The 12,593-nt window shown below is 38.6% G+C and overlaps 1 protein-coding gene across 3 annotated transcripts in view; it reads right to left on the reverse strand.

The window, feature by feature from the left end:
* arhgap10 (Rho GTPase activating protein 10) overlaps nt 1-12,593 on the reverse strand; it is a 54,083-nt gene that overhangs the window by 10,271 nt on the left and 31,219 nt on the right. For all 3 annotated transcript variants that reach the window (XM_042430653.1, XM_042430664.1, XM_042430644.1), the window contains exons 17-19: nt 11,010-11,115; nt 8,962-9,121; nt 6,305-6,446 (exon numbers count right to left, since the gene is read on the reverse strand). In XM_042430653.1, the coding sequence (XP_042286587.1) occupies nt 6,305-6,446; nt 8,962-9,121; nt 11,010-11,115 (408 nt within the window). The remainder of the gene's footprint in view (nt 1-6,304; nt 6,447-8,961; nt 9,122-11,009; nt 11,116-12,593) is intronic.

Here is a 12,593-nt window from a genome sequence, read left to right on the forward strand (position 1 = left end):
CTATATCTTGTTCCCTGATAAAACGGCTGAATAATTTATCAATACATAAGGCAATGTTGCACCAACAGGGGACTTTATAAATCAAGCTGCTGTCAAAACAGGCGAAACTTACATTCAAGTTTGTATTGTTCATAATAATACACTTGTGCAGTCATAGACAGGAACCTAAGAAACAACGGGGAGATCCAAGCTCTTTTATTTCAATTTTCCTGTCAAGTAAAAAACCTGCTTTTGGGACTTGTGAGAGGCACAAAAGGAAGTGTTAAGGTTAAAAAAAAAGTTGTTTGTTTGAACCATTTCTTCTCTTCCCCCCCCCCAACAAACACATATCAATGCACTTAAACCAAAAGCCAGAATTCAGTTCAGATTGAATTGAATTTGTGGTGACAGGTTATAGCCTAATTACCAAACATAATAACAATGTTTATACATTCTACATTGATCATGCATCCAACCAAAGCATTATTGGTCCTATGTAATGTACAGTTTGTTTATAATACATACTTCTACCTGAGAGGTTTGCCTTCTTGTTATGAAATGAACCCCCCCCCACACACACAAACACATACAAACACACACAAACGGGTGTTTTAAATTATTCTGATTGATTATGCCTCAGCTCACGTTGGAGGTGGGTGGAGCTATGCTGAGAATATAACCTTTTCACGGTGAACATTTTGACTTGTCAAAGCAGGAAAAGCACAGGTAGAATGAATAACATCAATGATGGCTGCATTCCATATAGATAAGCCAGTTCCAGGGCTCTGGTATTGGGCATGTTCAGTCATCGACATGGCTTACTGGGACAGTTAGTGCAACGGAGCCATTGTTAGTATTATTATTTACAGCTGTGCTTTTCCTGCTTTGACAAGTTAAAATGTCTGCTGTGAGAAGGGTCTGTTATGTGATGTCACCAAACTCAAGGCACCAATAATAAGGAAAAAGGTGTCTTTTTTCTTACCCTAACATAGTGTTTCTCTACATGGGCGGTACCGCCCCTCAGGGGGCATTCAGAGAACATTGAGGGGCGCTGGAAGCAATATTTTTGAAAGGGGGGGGGCGTTTGTGTGTATTTTCCTCTGTTTTACACACAAAACTTCATACAAATTTGTGTACAGGGCTCTGAGCACCTCAAAGATGCGGGTGACCTTCACTCAAGTGTACCTGAACGTCTCCTGTGTACACACACACACGGGGGAAACTATGCTGAGTCTCTGCCATGTTTTGCTGTCATTTACGGTCGCTCTATCCTCTCTGTCCTCTCCTCTGCTCTGCAAATTCCTGTAAAGTTCGCTACTGGCTGAAACAGACCCTCCTCTCAACCAGCAGTAGAAGGAGGAGGACAGAGGACAGGATGAAGATACTGACTTCATTTTTTCTAAACTTCACTCGATATTTTAATGTCAGGAATATTATTTATTTTACTGACATTTTTTATTTCCATCAAGTGAGACATTATTGAATTTATATAGTGACTTTGCTGATGGAAGCATTACTGTCGCTGCTATAAGAAATGATATTTTGTCATATTTAAAATATAAATCTATGCTAATGCAGTTCTGATTTTTTTTTTTTAAATAATAATTAAAAAAACCCAAATTCTTTAGCAATGAAAAAGAACCAATAAGTATTGATAAATACTCTTATTTCTTTCTTCTGGCGTTTCGTTCATTCCACCAATGCAGTCAAAAAAGCAACATAACTTCACACAACATCACTATAACTACCATCTTTACTGTTATCGGATCATTTTAACACCTGCAGACACAAACATGATGGAAACTGTTGGTTACGTTACCTTTAGATGCTGAAAATAATCTGAATCAAGCTGATGAGTGAAGGTGAAACTAATCCGCTGCTTCAACCAGAAAACCAACCAGAAGAAGAACAAACATGTAACTAACAGGAGGAGGTTTGTAAGGTCTGCTGACTCACAAAGTCTCAACCCTCTGTATTTATCTTTAACCTGAAGTGTTCTTTAAGGAGATCTGATCACAGAACAGTAGCTCTGAACTCTGGAATGATTAATCTGGAGTAAAAGTCGAATATTAACAGACAGTATAAATCTTTATCAGTTGGATCATAAAGTCTTATGTGTGCCTTTTATTGCAACAAGAAAATAAAAAGTGCTGATATGGCATTAATACAGTCTGTTGTATCTCTGTGATATGTGCAAAACTGGACAAATAAATTGTTTGTGGATAAGATAGAGATAAAATTCTAACCATAGCCATCCCTACAACTGGCTAGTGACTACAGCCTGATTATGAGAGGATGAGAAAATCACAGTTCAATACCATTCACTATAAGCCTGTTTTACTAATGTTTTATAATTATTATTTTTTATGGCACACAGTGCATTTTTTAGTCCAAAATTGTGTGAAAATCCCACATAACATCCAGTTTTCTTGGGGGAGGACCCCCAAACCCCCTGACCAGAACCCCTGTGGGCCAGACCCTTGAACTGGTATTTTTATTTGACCAATTATTTAATGAACTGGATAGCATCATGAAACAACAACAATCATATCATATCAGCAAAATGGTACAGACCAAGAATAAATGCCGCCAGTATTCTATTAAACACCTTAGCTATCGATACGTATCCCTCTGCTTTTTTCCAGTAGCCTCAGACGTTTTCCTTGGTAGGCTGCTCTCGTTTTCCGTTGGAACAACTAATAAGAAAGCTTCTTGTTTGGCATTGATACCAAATTATGGCTTTCTTATTGGCTGCTGTTCACGTCCAATAACAAGACCCAATTAAAGTTTGAATCTCAAATTTCTAACTGTCGCATTTGTTTAACACTCAGAAATAAAATTTCTATTCCCATGGATTTTTTACTCCCTGCATGGGAAACTAATGATAATGACATTCCAACTATCCAGTTAAATCCAATCTGTTATTTGGCATCCAATGGCATACTTGCTATAACACAAAATAATAATCAACATGAATATTCAGGGGAGACAATTAGTTCATATTTTAATTGATGGAGGGTGGTAAGGGACCTGGATCATGGATAGGGGGGCGCTGGCCCAAAAAAAAGGTTGAGAACCACTGCCCTAACAGGTACAACAGGATAGTGAGTGAAGTGTCAATCAAACAGCCCACCCACACAGTCTTGAGAAGTCTAATCAGAGAAAATAGGGGAGATCACCTGTGTGGGTGGGTGGTCCATTGGCATCTTATATGCCAATGGAGCAGCGGCCAATGGCCCAATAATAATAAGACCTGTAATAATTATTTAACACAGTATAATTACAAAATGTTACATGGTGAAATAGACATGTTAATGTTTGTTACATTTGTGACATTTAGGGCAGTCCCCTAAACTTGGATGATTCATCAGCTGAGAAGCTAAAAACTTTTACAAACCAAGTCTCGAAATTACCTAACTACCAGTACAAAACTATTGTAATTGTAATCAAAATAGAAAAGGGTGATAGAAACAGAGGGCAGAGTGATGCAGAGCAAGAACAACTTGTTTCTGTTTGCTGCTCTGATGCACTTAGCTTTTGCCTAAGCTACTTTTGAACCACACGCTAGCGCAACCTACTCTACTGTCATCAAGTGTGATCCACACAGGAGAGACACTTTGTGGTGCGCTACTATTTTATTTTATGATTTCTACTTTTTAATTTCTTGGGATTGTGCAGAAATCTAGTGTTTTTCACATCACAGATGATGAACAAAGGCATTAAAATGGGAGTCTTACAGGTGAAACATGAGACTTGAGCTGTTATAGTAGTTTAGTGTGGAGCGGCTGCTCTGCAGGTGTGCTGCAGTGGAATGTAACTCGGTGGGGACCGTGAATAATACATTTCTCTTAATCGCAGGCAAGGTGTATTCAAATTATTATAAGTATTAAAAGAAAAAAAAACACCAGTAATAATGTTGAGTATTTATATATATGAAAAATATCTGCAGATAAGTAAAAGCAGGAACCACAAGCACATGAAAAATTAAAAATTAGAAGTGGAACCTCCTTCAGTGACTCAGTTGATTTGGATCACTCTGATTCAGGTACAGCCCTAGTTAAATTGTTTTTTTTATTGGATTTATTTGTAAACAGCATTATTTCCCTTTGGTCTATGAATTTTTTGTTGTCACTTTGTAACTTATTTGAAAAGTCACATCAGTTACCATTCTGAGCTGAGGATGTTTGAAAAAAAAACAAAAAAACAAAGCACGACTATCATTCGGTGGTAATCCATGTTAATACTTTTTTGGGGAAAAACATTTTTTTAGCTCCATCTTTCAGCACATTTGAAAATTGAATTAATTAAGTGTCAAGTCTACAATTTATCTGTAATAATCCTCTGAAAGGTTTCCACAGTGTACCTGCTAGAACACTCCTGACACAAATACTGTGCATCAATACACTTCTCTATGCATGGTATGCAATCACGTCTGGAGGGAGATCTGACACATGCAGCGTCATAGGTAGACTCTCACAAGAAGAGTCACATGCATACATTAACACGCTACATTAACATTCTCTCTTTCTCACATCATCATCCTTAAATTTGCTTTTACCCTCTGAACGCAGAGACAACTTACTTTAAATCCATTATCTGAGGCCCATATAAAAGACACAAAGGTTAAAAATGGATTACGCCTTTCATCCCTGATATTAAAATACCCCATGGTAAAAGCTGGTGCGAGGGAGGCAAAGAGAGGCTATCTGGTAAGCAGATTTAGACTCCTTTGGTACTGTATTGTGGACGGGAAGGGATTTGACTGGCCCCAGATCAGAAATCTCTGGAGTTGAAGATTGAAGATTGTTTGGTTCACCAGGTCAGGTGATCAGCTCACCTGTGGAGCAGGAGAGGTGCCTCTATAATTGTCTCCTATTTCATTAAACTTCAGAAGACATTTAAGTGCACTTCAAGCATTTTGAAGTAAACAAGGGCACACAAAATCATAGATGCAAATCGCTTCACACAGTATTAGAGAGAGGAGGCGACTGAGTTCACTGTGTCTGTAGACACTGCTATGCTTCCTAGTGGTCACTTGGCCGACCACGAGTGAGTGAATGAATGAATACAGAGCCCAGCAGGCATCAAGGGTAAATATTATGATAATTAGTGCACAAAACTGTATCACTTGTGTTCTAAAATTAACAACTTGTATGCATAAATAAGCAATTCATACCCCCAAACTAACTTAATTTGTGGTCTTAATATACACACTGTGTGGGATGTAAATTGGTGCTCCCCCACTGATAGTATCACAGAAAAACACTATGGCAGACAGCAATGCACACTGTGTAAAATAAACACTGAAAGTTGTCAGGTCATGGACAATTTAAATAAACAGATTGGGTTTTATACATTACAATTCATGACAGTTTTGGTTTGGTTTTAGACTGAGTCGTCGCCCACATCTCCAATTTGTTCAGCGATTAATATAAGTCCGGTATCGGGCCCACGGACAGCTATTTCAACTAGTCTTTGTAAACAGGATTAAAAATAGTACTGTAATGTCAGCTTCTTTCGTAGCAAGCTAGCTTCCTAGATATATTAATGAAAATGAGCAACAAGCTTGGGTGACATTGACAGAGTCGTACAGGTTCTCGTAAATGAACCAACAGAAACACACCTCTTAATGTATTTGTTCAGTCTTAGTGACAGGCACTGTTGACTGTTCCTAGCAGTTGCCACTGCAGCTTTTGTATCAACTGAAAATACATAGGCGGGAAAGATACATGAATCACTACTGATTGAGAGTGAAACAAAACAAAATAACCCTCTTCCCTGCAAGAAATCAGCTAACATGAACACAATGTCAAGCTGTAAGAATGAAACGAAACGGCAATTCTGGCTGATTTTCGGGCTAATATACATTAAGTTTGCCCCTAAAAGCAACTTGATATCAACATTTCTTAATCATATTTTATGGAATAATAGATTGTTAATGTTTTGTTGATTTGCATGCACTAGTTAATTCAAGACCACAAATTACCAGGATATGCATATGGGTATCAATTATCAACTAGCCTGCACAAATTATCTACTTAACATCTGAGGGAGGATCTAAAGAGGTCTGACCCACTATAATGCACAAAAATCTTACTGCTAAGAGTATGTGTGTAAAATGTCATATACTGTGTAAACATTTTATACAGTATATGACAAGGTGACACTTAAAACTATAAATTAACAACAGAACAAGCAATGGTTAGATTAGAGGGTTAAATCTTCTTTAATCAATCAAATTCTATATGATCTAATTACTGTATTCTGTATATTGTATTCCTTTAATAAATGTAAAAATATACAGGTGCATGTGTACATCCCTTACCAGTCTGAATGTCCAGAGCTTGTGGATTGTAGACAGCCAGGGGCCGGTTCTGTCGACTCAGCTTCTTGGACTGCCTTGTGGGAGCACAGAATACTGGGGCAGCAGGTGAAAGAGGGCATGACTCTGGAGCATCTGCAAAGATCTGAATACACAATGTGAGTAAGTCTCTACCAAGACTAAACGCACAGTGCAGATACTTCAAGAGTGTTGAGCAGCAGCATGTCCTCGACTGACCTCACTTAGTGAACGGCTTTTAAAACTCGCAGGCTTTATATAGTGGAAGATGAATGGAAAAGGCCATTTGCAGCCACAGCATGTGCTCCTAGGGAAAGCGGAGCAGCTCATTGATTGAACCCTAAAACTGCATGTGAAAAGATTTTGTTTGTGCCAAAATAAACAAGAGCAGCTCCACATGTAAAGCAATCACATCCTGTCCAGAAATGTGGGTCTAAGTTAAGGTGACATTTCTCCACAGAGAAATTGACCCACTCGCTGAAAGAGTGGAGAGTAAAATAAATAGGCTTTGGACTCGAGGAGGGCTGGCCAACTGGCGCAGCCTGTTTACACCGGGTCGTGTTTACATATAAACTTCAGATGTGGAGTTAAAAGAGAATAGGGCTGCAGAGGAGAGGAAGTCTCAGCAGAGCCTCAGAAAGGATCACAGACAAGGAGAGGAGGGAGGTAGGGAAGGGAGGAGAGAGAGAAAGTGGCAGAGAAAGTGAGACAGAGTGTGAACGGGAGAGGCAGACGCAGAGGAGGGGGCATGAGAGAAAAAAGTTTGTAGGAGCAAGGCAGATAGAAAAAAAAAAAAAAAAAAAAGAGAAATCTGATACGGCTGAGAGTTTCTGCTGCCTCTCTTTCTCCCTCTCGCTTCTCTCTGCAGATGGAGGTGAATGTAAAACAGAGTCTACTGTTGGTATCTGGGGGTATCAACAGTCTGGAGTGGGGCTCAGCTGTGAGGGAAGTTAATGCCTGTCTGTCTGTCTGCTCAACTTTTCCCCTGCTCTTACATGCTGTACTTTCCAAAATGCTCTTGCTGCATTCTAACACTACATCCTTTATCACCTGGATGGTTTTGGATACCTATGGGTAGTGTCAGAGACTAGAAGTATACTCTATGCTGCCGGTGTTGTTTTAGCGCATTTGTATGCCCCATTGGTTTTCACCAGTCCTCTTTATTCTCTCACACCCCATTTTAGATTTGTGAGCTGGGTGGAGATATTATTCACAACACACAACATCTTCCATTTAATGAAGCTGGGTGAAAAAAAAAAAAAAAGAGAGAGAGAAAAAAAAAAAAAAATCACTAAAAGCTCCTGGTTTCATCTGATTCTACGCAGAGTGCAGTGCTGCTCCAAACAGATTAGAAAACTAATCTCAAACCTTTTTCTCTTTTGACACGGAGAATTATCCCCCTTTGAGGATTGACACCGATTAATGACATTCTGGAAAGATTACATGATCCCATGAACTGCAGGTTATGAAACAACTCCTCACAAAAATAACTGTTTTAAGCAGGAGCAGGAAAAGGACCTTCCAGATATGATAAAATGTATATAATAATCTATAGCATAACCAACCTAATGAAAATGAGGAGAATACAATGTATTTCATCCTAGTAGGGACACTTTGGGCTCCCCCTATTGGCCGGATTCAAACGACAGAAATTAAGATTGCTGTCTAACTCCTTAGTACTTTAATAACTGGGTGAAGGGTATGCTGTCCGAAGGTTTTAAGTTAAATGTGATACATGTCTCATTATCTGACAACTTTATTTATGCATTTTTAGAGCAAGCATTAAGTATAAGGTGCACATTTCCAAACAGACCACAACCAACAAAATATTTAATGTGATGCATTTTCATTGCTTGAACATTTGTTAAAAGAAACTGACTATAAATTGGATTAGGCAAGATTTCCATTTGAACATACACAAGTCTACACTGCCTTAACAAACAAGACCTACAGGGTAGAGCATCACATCCACTCTAATTGAGATTCTTACTCTGCCAAATGAAATTGCGGTGTCAGGTAGAGCACAGTATGTGCACTTCTCTGCCAACAGAAACTGCCAAATCGAAACTTAAGAGCAAAATACAAAACTTCAAAACAATAGTGAGAGAGCGCTCGGCACAGAGAAACCAGGACTTACAAACATTAGCTCTTCTGCTTCGCTTGCACATTCATTGTCCTTCAGTATCAAGTAATTACACGCCACCCAGGTTGGTAAACACAGAGCTGCTGTGTGCAGCTTATTGATGTCATGTCACCAGATACAGATTTCATTTGGTGCTATCATCGTACCTAATGTTGCCTAGTGTGCCGAGTGTTTAGTAAATAGTTCTGGATTGCAAGTGGACGTAATTATTCAAAAAAGTAACAAAGAAAAAATAGCAGTCTTTCTACATTAGTGTGACAGAATGAATCATAAAAGTGCAACAAGTGGAACAAAGATTAGGCAACAGACAGAATTTTATATACAGCAGAAAGACTTTTTTTCTGTATTCCTATACACATAGTACTAATGACTTCCGCTGGAAGAATACTATGAGTAGACACTTCTACTTTCCAGAGTGTTGACTTTCAAGTGTATTAGTTACTGACTGTACTGTCGATACTGCACTTTGTGTCAGGTAAATCCCAGTCTAGAGTGTTACCTTTTTATGGTGTTCGATGAGGATCTCCACAACAATGTTCTGGAACTTAAGATCCATGATGGCAGCGACAGTCTCCTCCTGTGGCCTCATTAATGTGGGGCCAAACACCACGCCCAGGTTAGCCACAGTCATCAGATTTTGTTTACTGTGGGCCGCCACACTGAGGAAGATAACAACTCACATGATACACCTTCTACAACAGCTAACTAACAATTACCTCTGATTCTACATCATTCTTGATGTGCTTATTAAAGTTTAACGACATACACTAAACCCTTGACAGAAAAATGGAAAGAATAAAGAGGAACTAAGGAAAACAGGGCACAACTCCTGTAAATGTGAGTAGTGTAATATTATTGCAATTTTAAAGAAGTGTTTAAAAAAAATACAAAGTTAGGTATATGAGAAAAAACAAGAAAATTGAGGCAAAAATAGGTACTACCTGAAAAAGACCCTTGGTATACATTTCAGGGCTCCTCTCGGGAAACTCTCATGATCAATTCCCTAAACCTTTTCCCTAAAGATTAATGTTTTCTTTCATATATTGTAATAATTTTCATACTAACACAACAGTGGTCTTTGTTTCCAGCCAGGTGCTACAAAAGCATTCGGTATCTACAGTTATTTCCTAAAATAGATCATTTTTTAGTATAGGTAAGCATAGTAAAAATCCATGACTTAACAGCTACAGTGAGATGTTACAACCATGATAGATTACTTTGAACCTTCTCTGTATTACTTTTTCTCATTTAAAAACATATTTTCCTGATGACAGTTGTTTTAATTTCCCAGTTTTTGAAAATCCCATCACAGAGGCACTCAAAACTACGAATACACTAAGCAGCCACTGCATTTAGAGATAAAGTGGTAACAACAAATGTGAGATTTTAGCACATTTTATGACATTTCACATTTTTGCCAACATCAGTAAGCTGTTGCAAATCCTAACCAATGCTCTGAAATCCTAACAGTTTGGCTTATATAGTTCCTACACTCAATATAACATTAAGCAAAAAATGGGAGCATTTGAGATAGTAGAGGAAACTTTATCTTAGGAGGTCAAAAAAAAAAAAAAGAAAAGAAAAAAGCCCTTTATTTCAAGAAAAAGTTATATAGACAGGTGAAGAGATTTCACACTCAAAATATGATGATATGCAGTGCATCTGCACAGAGACAGTTTAAATAGCTTCAAAGGATGCCTTTGAAGACAAAAACATTGGTGACAACTCACATTTATAACATCTCTGAAACCATTTCAGATAGGAGTGTGAAATTCTGGCTTTGCTTCCTTCCCCTGCAGGACATGCACACACGCCAACTTCAGAAAAATATTTGAGTCTCTCCAGTCTGGAGAATTTCACGCTGGATAATCCAAATTCAATTTCAATAGCGCTGCCTTTTTACCAGAGCCTGATTCTGCAGTGGGTTTCTATGAAATAAGATCCACCAGACTTTCACTGCCTCAGGGAAGAGGGATTATTTACTTATCTTCAATTTGCTCATATTTAGTTTATAAAAAAGCTTGCTGAGGTAAAACCTTGTAATGTTAGCTAACATTATTTCTTAAATCTTTTTTCCTATCTAATCTCAGAAATAGAGTGATGCACAATAGTGGTCCATCCAGGGGTGTATAGAGTAATCTCAAGAGAGGGCTTAATTTGAGTGGTCCATTTCATTTCACCTCACTGGTGGGCTGCAGAACAGCAGGCGGAACATGTATGGTAGGCTACACAATCCTCCCTTCAACAACTTTAAATATACACTAAAATGACATAAGAAAAGGCAAAAAAAAAAATGTTAAGATGCTTGTGGCATCAATTTTCTTACCCAGCAGTCACTGAGTAGACAGAGAAGAGATGGAGTGACAGCAGGGAAGGGGGAGTGAAGAGAGTGGGAGTGAGGGAGAGAGAGAGAGAGAGAAAAAGCATGTGGAGTGAGAATGAGGAGACAGACAGGAAGAGCAGAAAGAGAGAACTGAGAGAGAAAGAGAGAGAGAGAGAGGGGGTGTAGATTGGATGAACTATGACCAAGGAACTATGAAAACTCACTTGGCCAGATGCTTCATAAGCAGCCCGAGGACTTGTCGATTCCTCTCCGGTAGTTTGTGGACCAGGCAGTGGACGGCTTGGATGCGAGACTCTGGACTACCGCCCTCTGTTCAAACGCAGAAGCAGTCATGCACTTGCATTAAACTATGAGGATTTCTCGGTGCTCCTCAGGTGGCAAGAAGCCAACAGCTGCTACTGAATACTCAATTTGAAGAGATTCAGGTTTCCAACTGTTCTGACAAAACACCATAAAACATTGTTGATTTGAGCAATGACGCTTAGTTGGGAGTCAGAGTTACAGACGGTACCAAAACCTGAAATTAGCATAAGATCATTTTCAAGTCCAAAGAAACTCATTTCATACATTCTGGAAAATAAAAGTTAGTAGACTTTTAAGTACAGAATCATAAGAGGCTATAACCTTCGAGTACAAGGGGTTAAGTGTAAGAGGATGATACATTTTAGTTAATAAGTGAAGAAGAGGTGTGATGGTGATATATGGTCTGAAGCCTCTGAGAATTTGGCAGCAGGGACCACTATGCTGGCGGAAGAGATAGCTTTACGTTACTGTCGCTACCATAAAAAAAGGTTGTGTTAAAACCCCCAAGATCATCTCTTAAACATTTCCTCACACATGGGCATCTGACCGCCCACACACAAACACACACATACAAACAAGATATCATTACTATGGGAACGACAAGGATTTAAACATGAAAAAAGCTTCTTATGGATGCTGTCATCCATCAAAAAACATTCATTGCTAATCCATTTTTTCCTCCTCGTTATGAGGGCATTGCGAGTGCCTGATAAAAATGTCAACCCTGATCCAATTATAGCACTTGTTGTAATAAGATTCAAGTTTGGCTTGCTTTAAAAACATTTCATACATAAATGATGTTATGTGGGCGAAAAAATGGTGTGTCTGTTTGCTGCTCAAGGTCACTGGACCATTCGAGGGCATGTTAAACTCCAGTATATTTATCATTTCAAACCTTCTAGCCTTAACCTTCAATGACTTATTTGGCCACATATTTTAAGCAGCAAGTTAAAATAGGTAGAAAAAATTATATGAAGACAGAGCGCAGGCTGACATGGGTTTCCTGAATGGCTAATAAATGTCAGATACATAGTGTCATAAAACAGTCAGAAATGTCAAAAAAAAAAGTATGTTTGAGCCAAAGTCAACCAAAAACTCTTTGGTCAAGCAGAGTGGATCAGCTGTATTCACTAGAAAACAACTACAAATATATTCACATTCCTGATGAAAAACAAGACAAGCATAAAAATGAACACATTTCTTAAGACTAAAGTATAGCACTAAACTTTTTGGCCTTCAGAGACCCCTGTCATCATGTGTTCAAGTCTACAGACGAGACAGATTGAGGATAAATCTTAATTAGCATTCAAGATACAAACAGACCCACAGTTTTAAGACTATCCCTACCTGGTAAAACATTTAAAAAGACATAGTAAAAAGTAACTTAGAAGTGCTCTAACCATTTTCCACTTCACTTCATGCAGTATTTCTCACGGGTTGAGAATTTACTTGTGGTGGTGGGTGGCGCAGCGTGTGACCATTGT

This window comes from Thunnus maccoyii, chromosome 2 (assembly GCF_910596095.1).
Source record: "Thunnus maccoyii chromosome 2, fThuMac1.1, whole genome shotgun sequence".
Classification (NCBI taxonomy): domain Eukaryota; kingdom Metazoa; phylum Chordata; class Actinopteri; order Scombriformes; family Scombridae; genus Thunnus; species Thunnus maccoyii.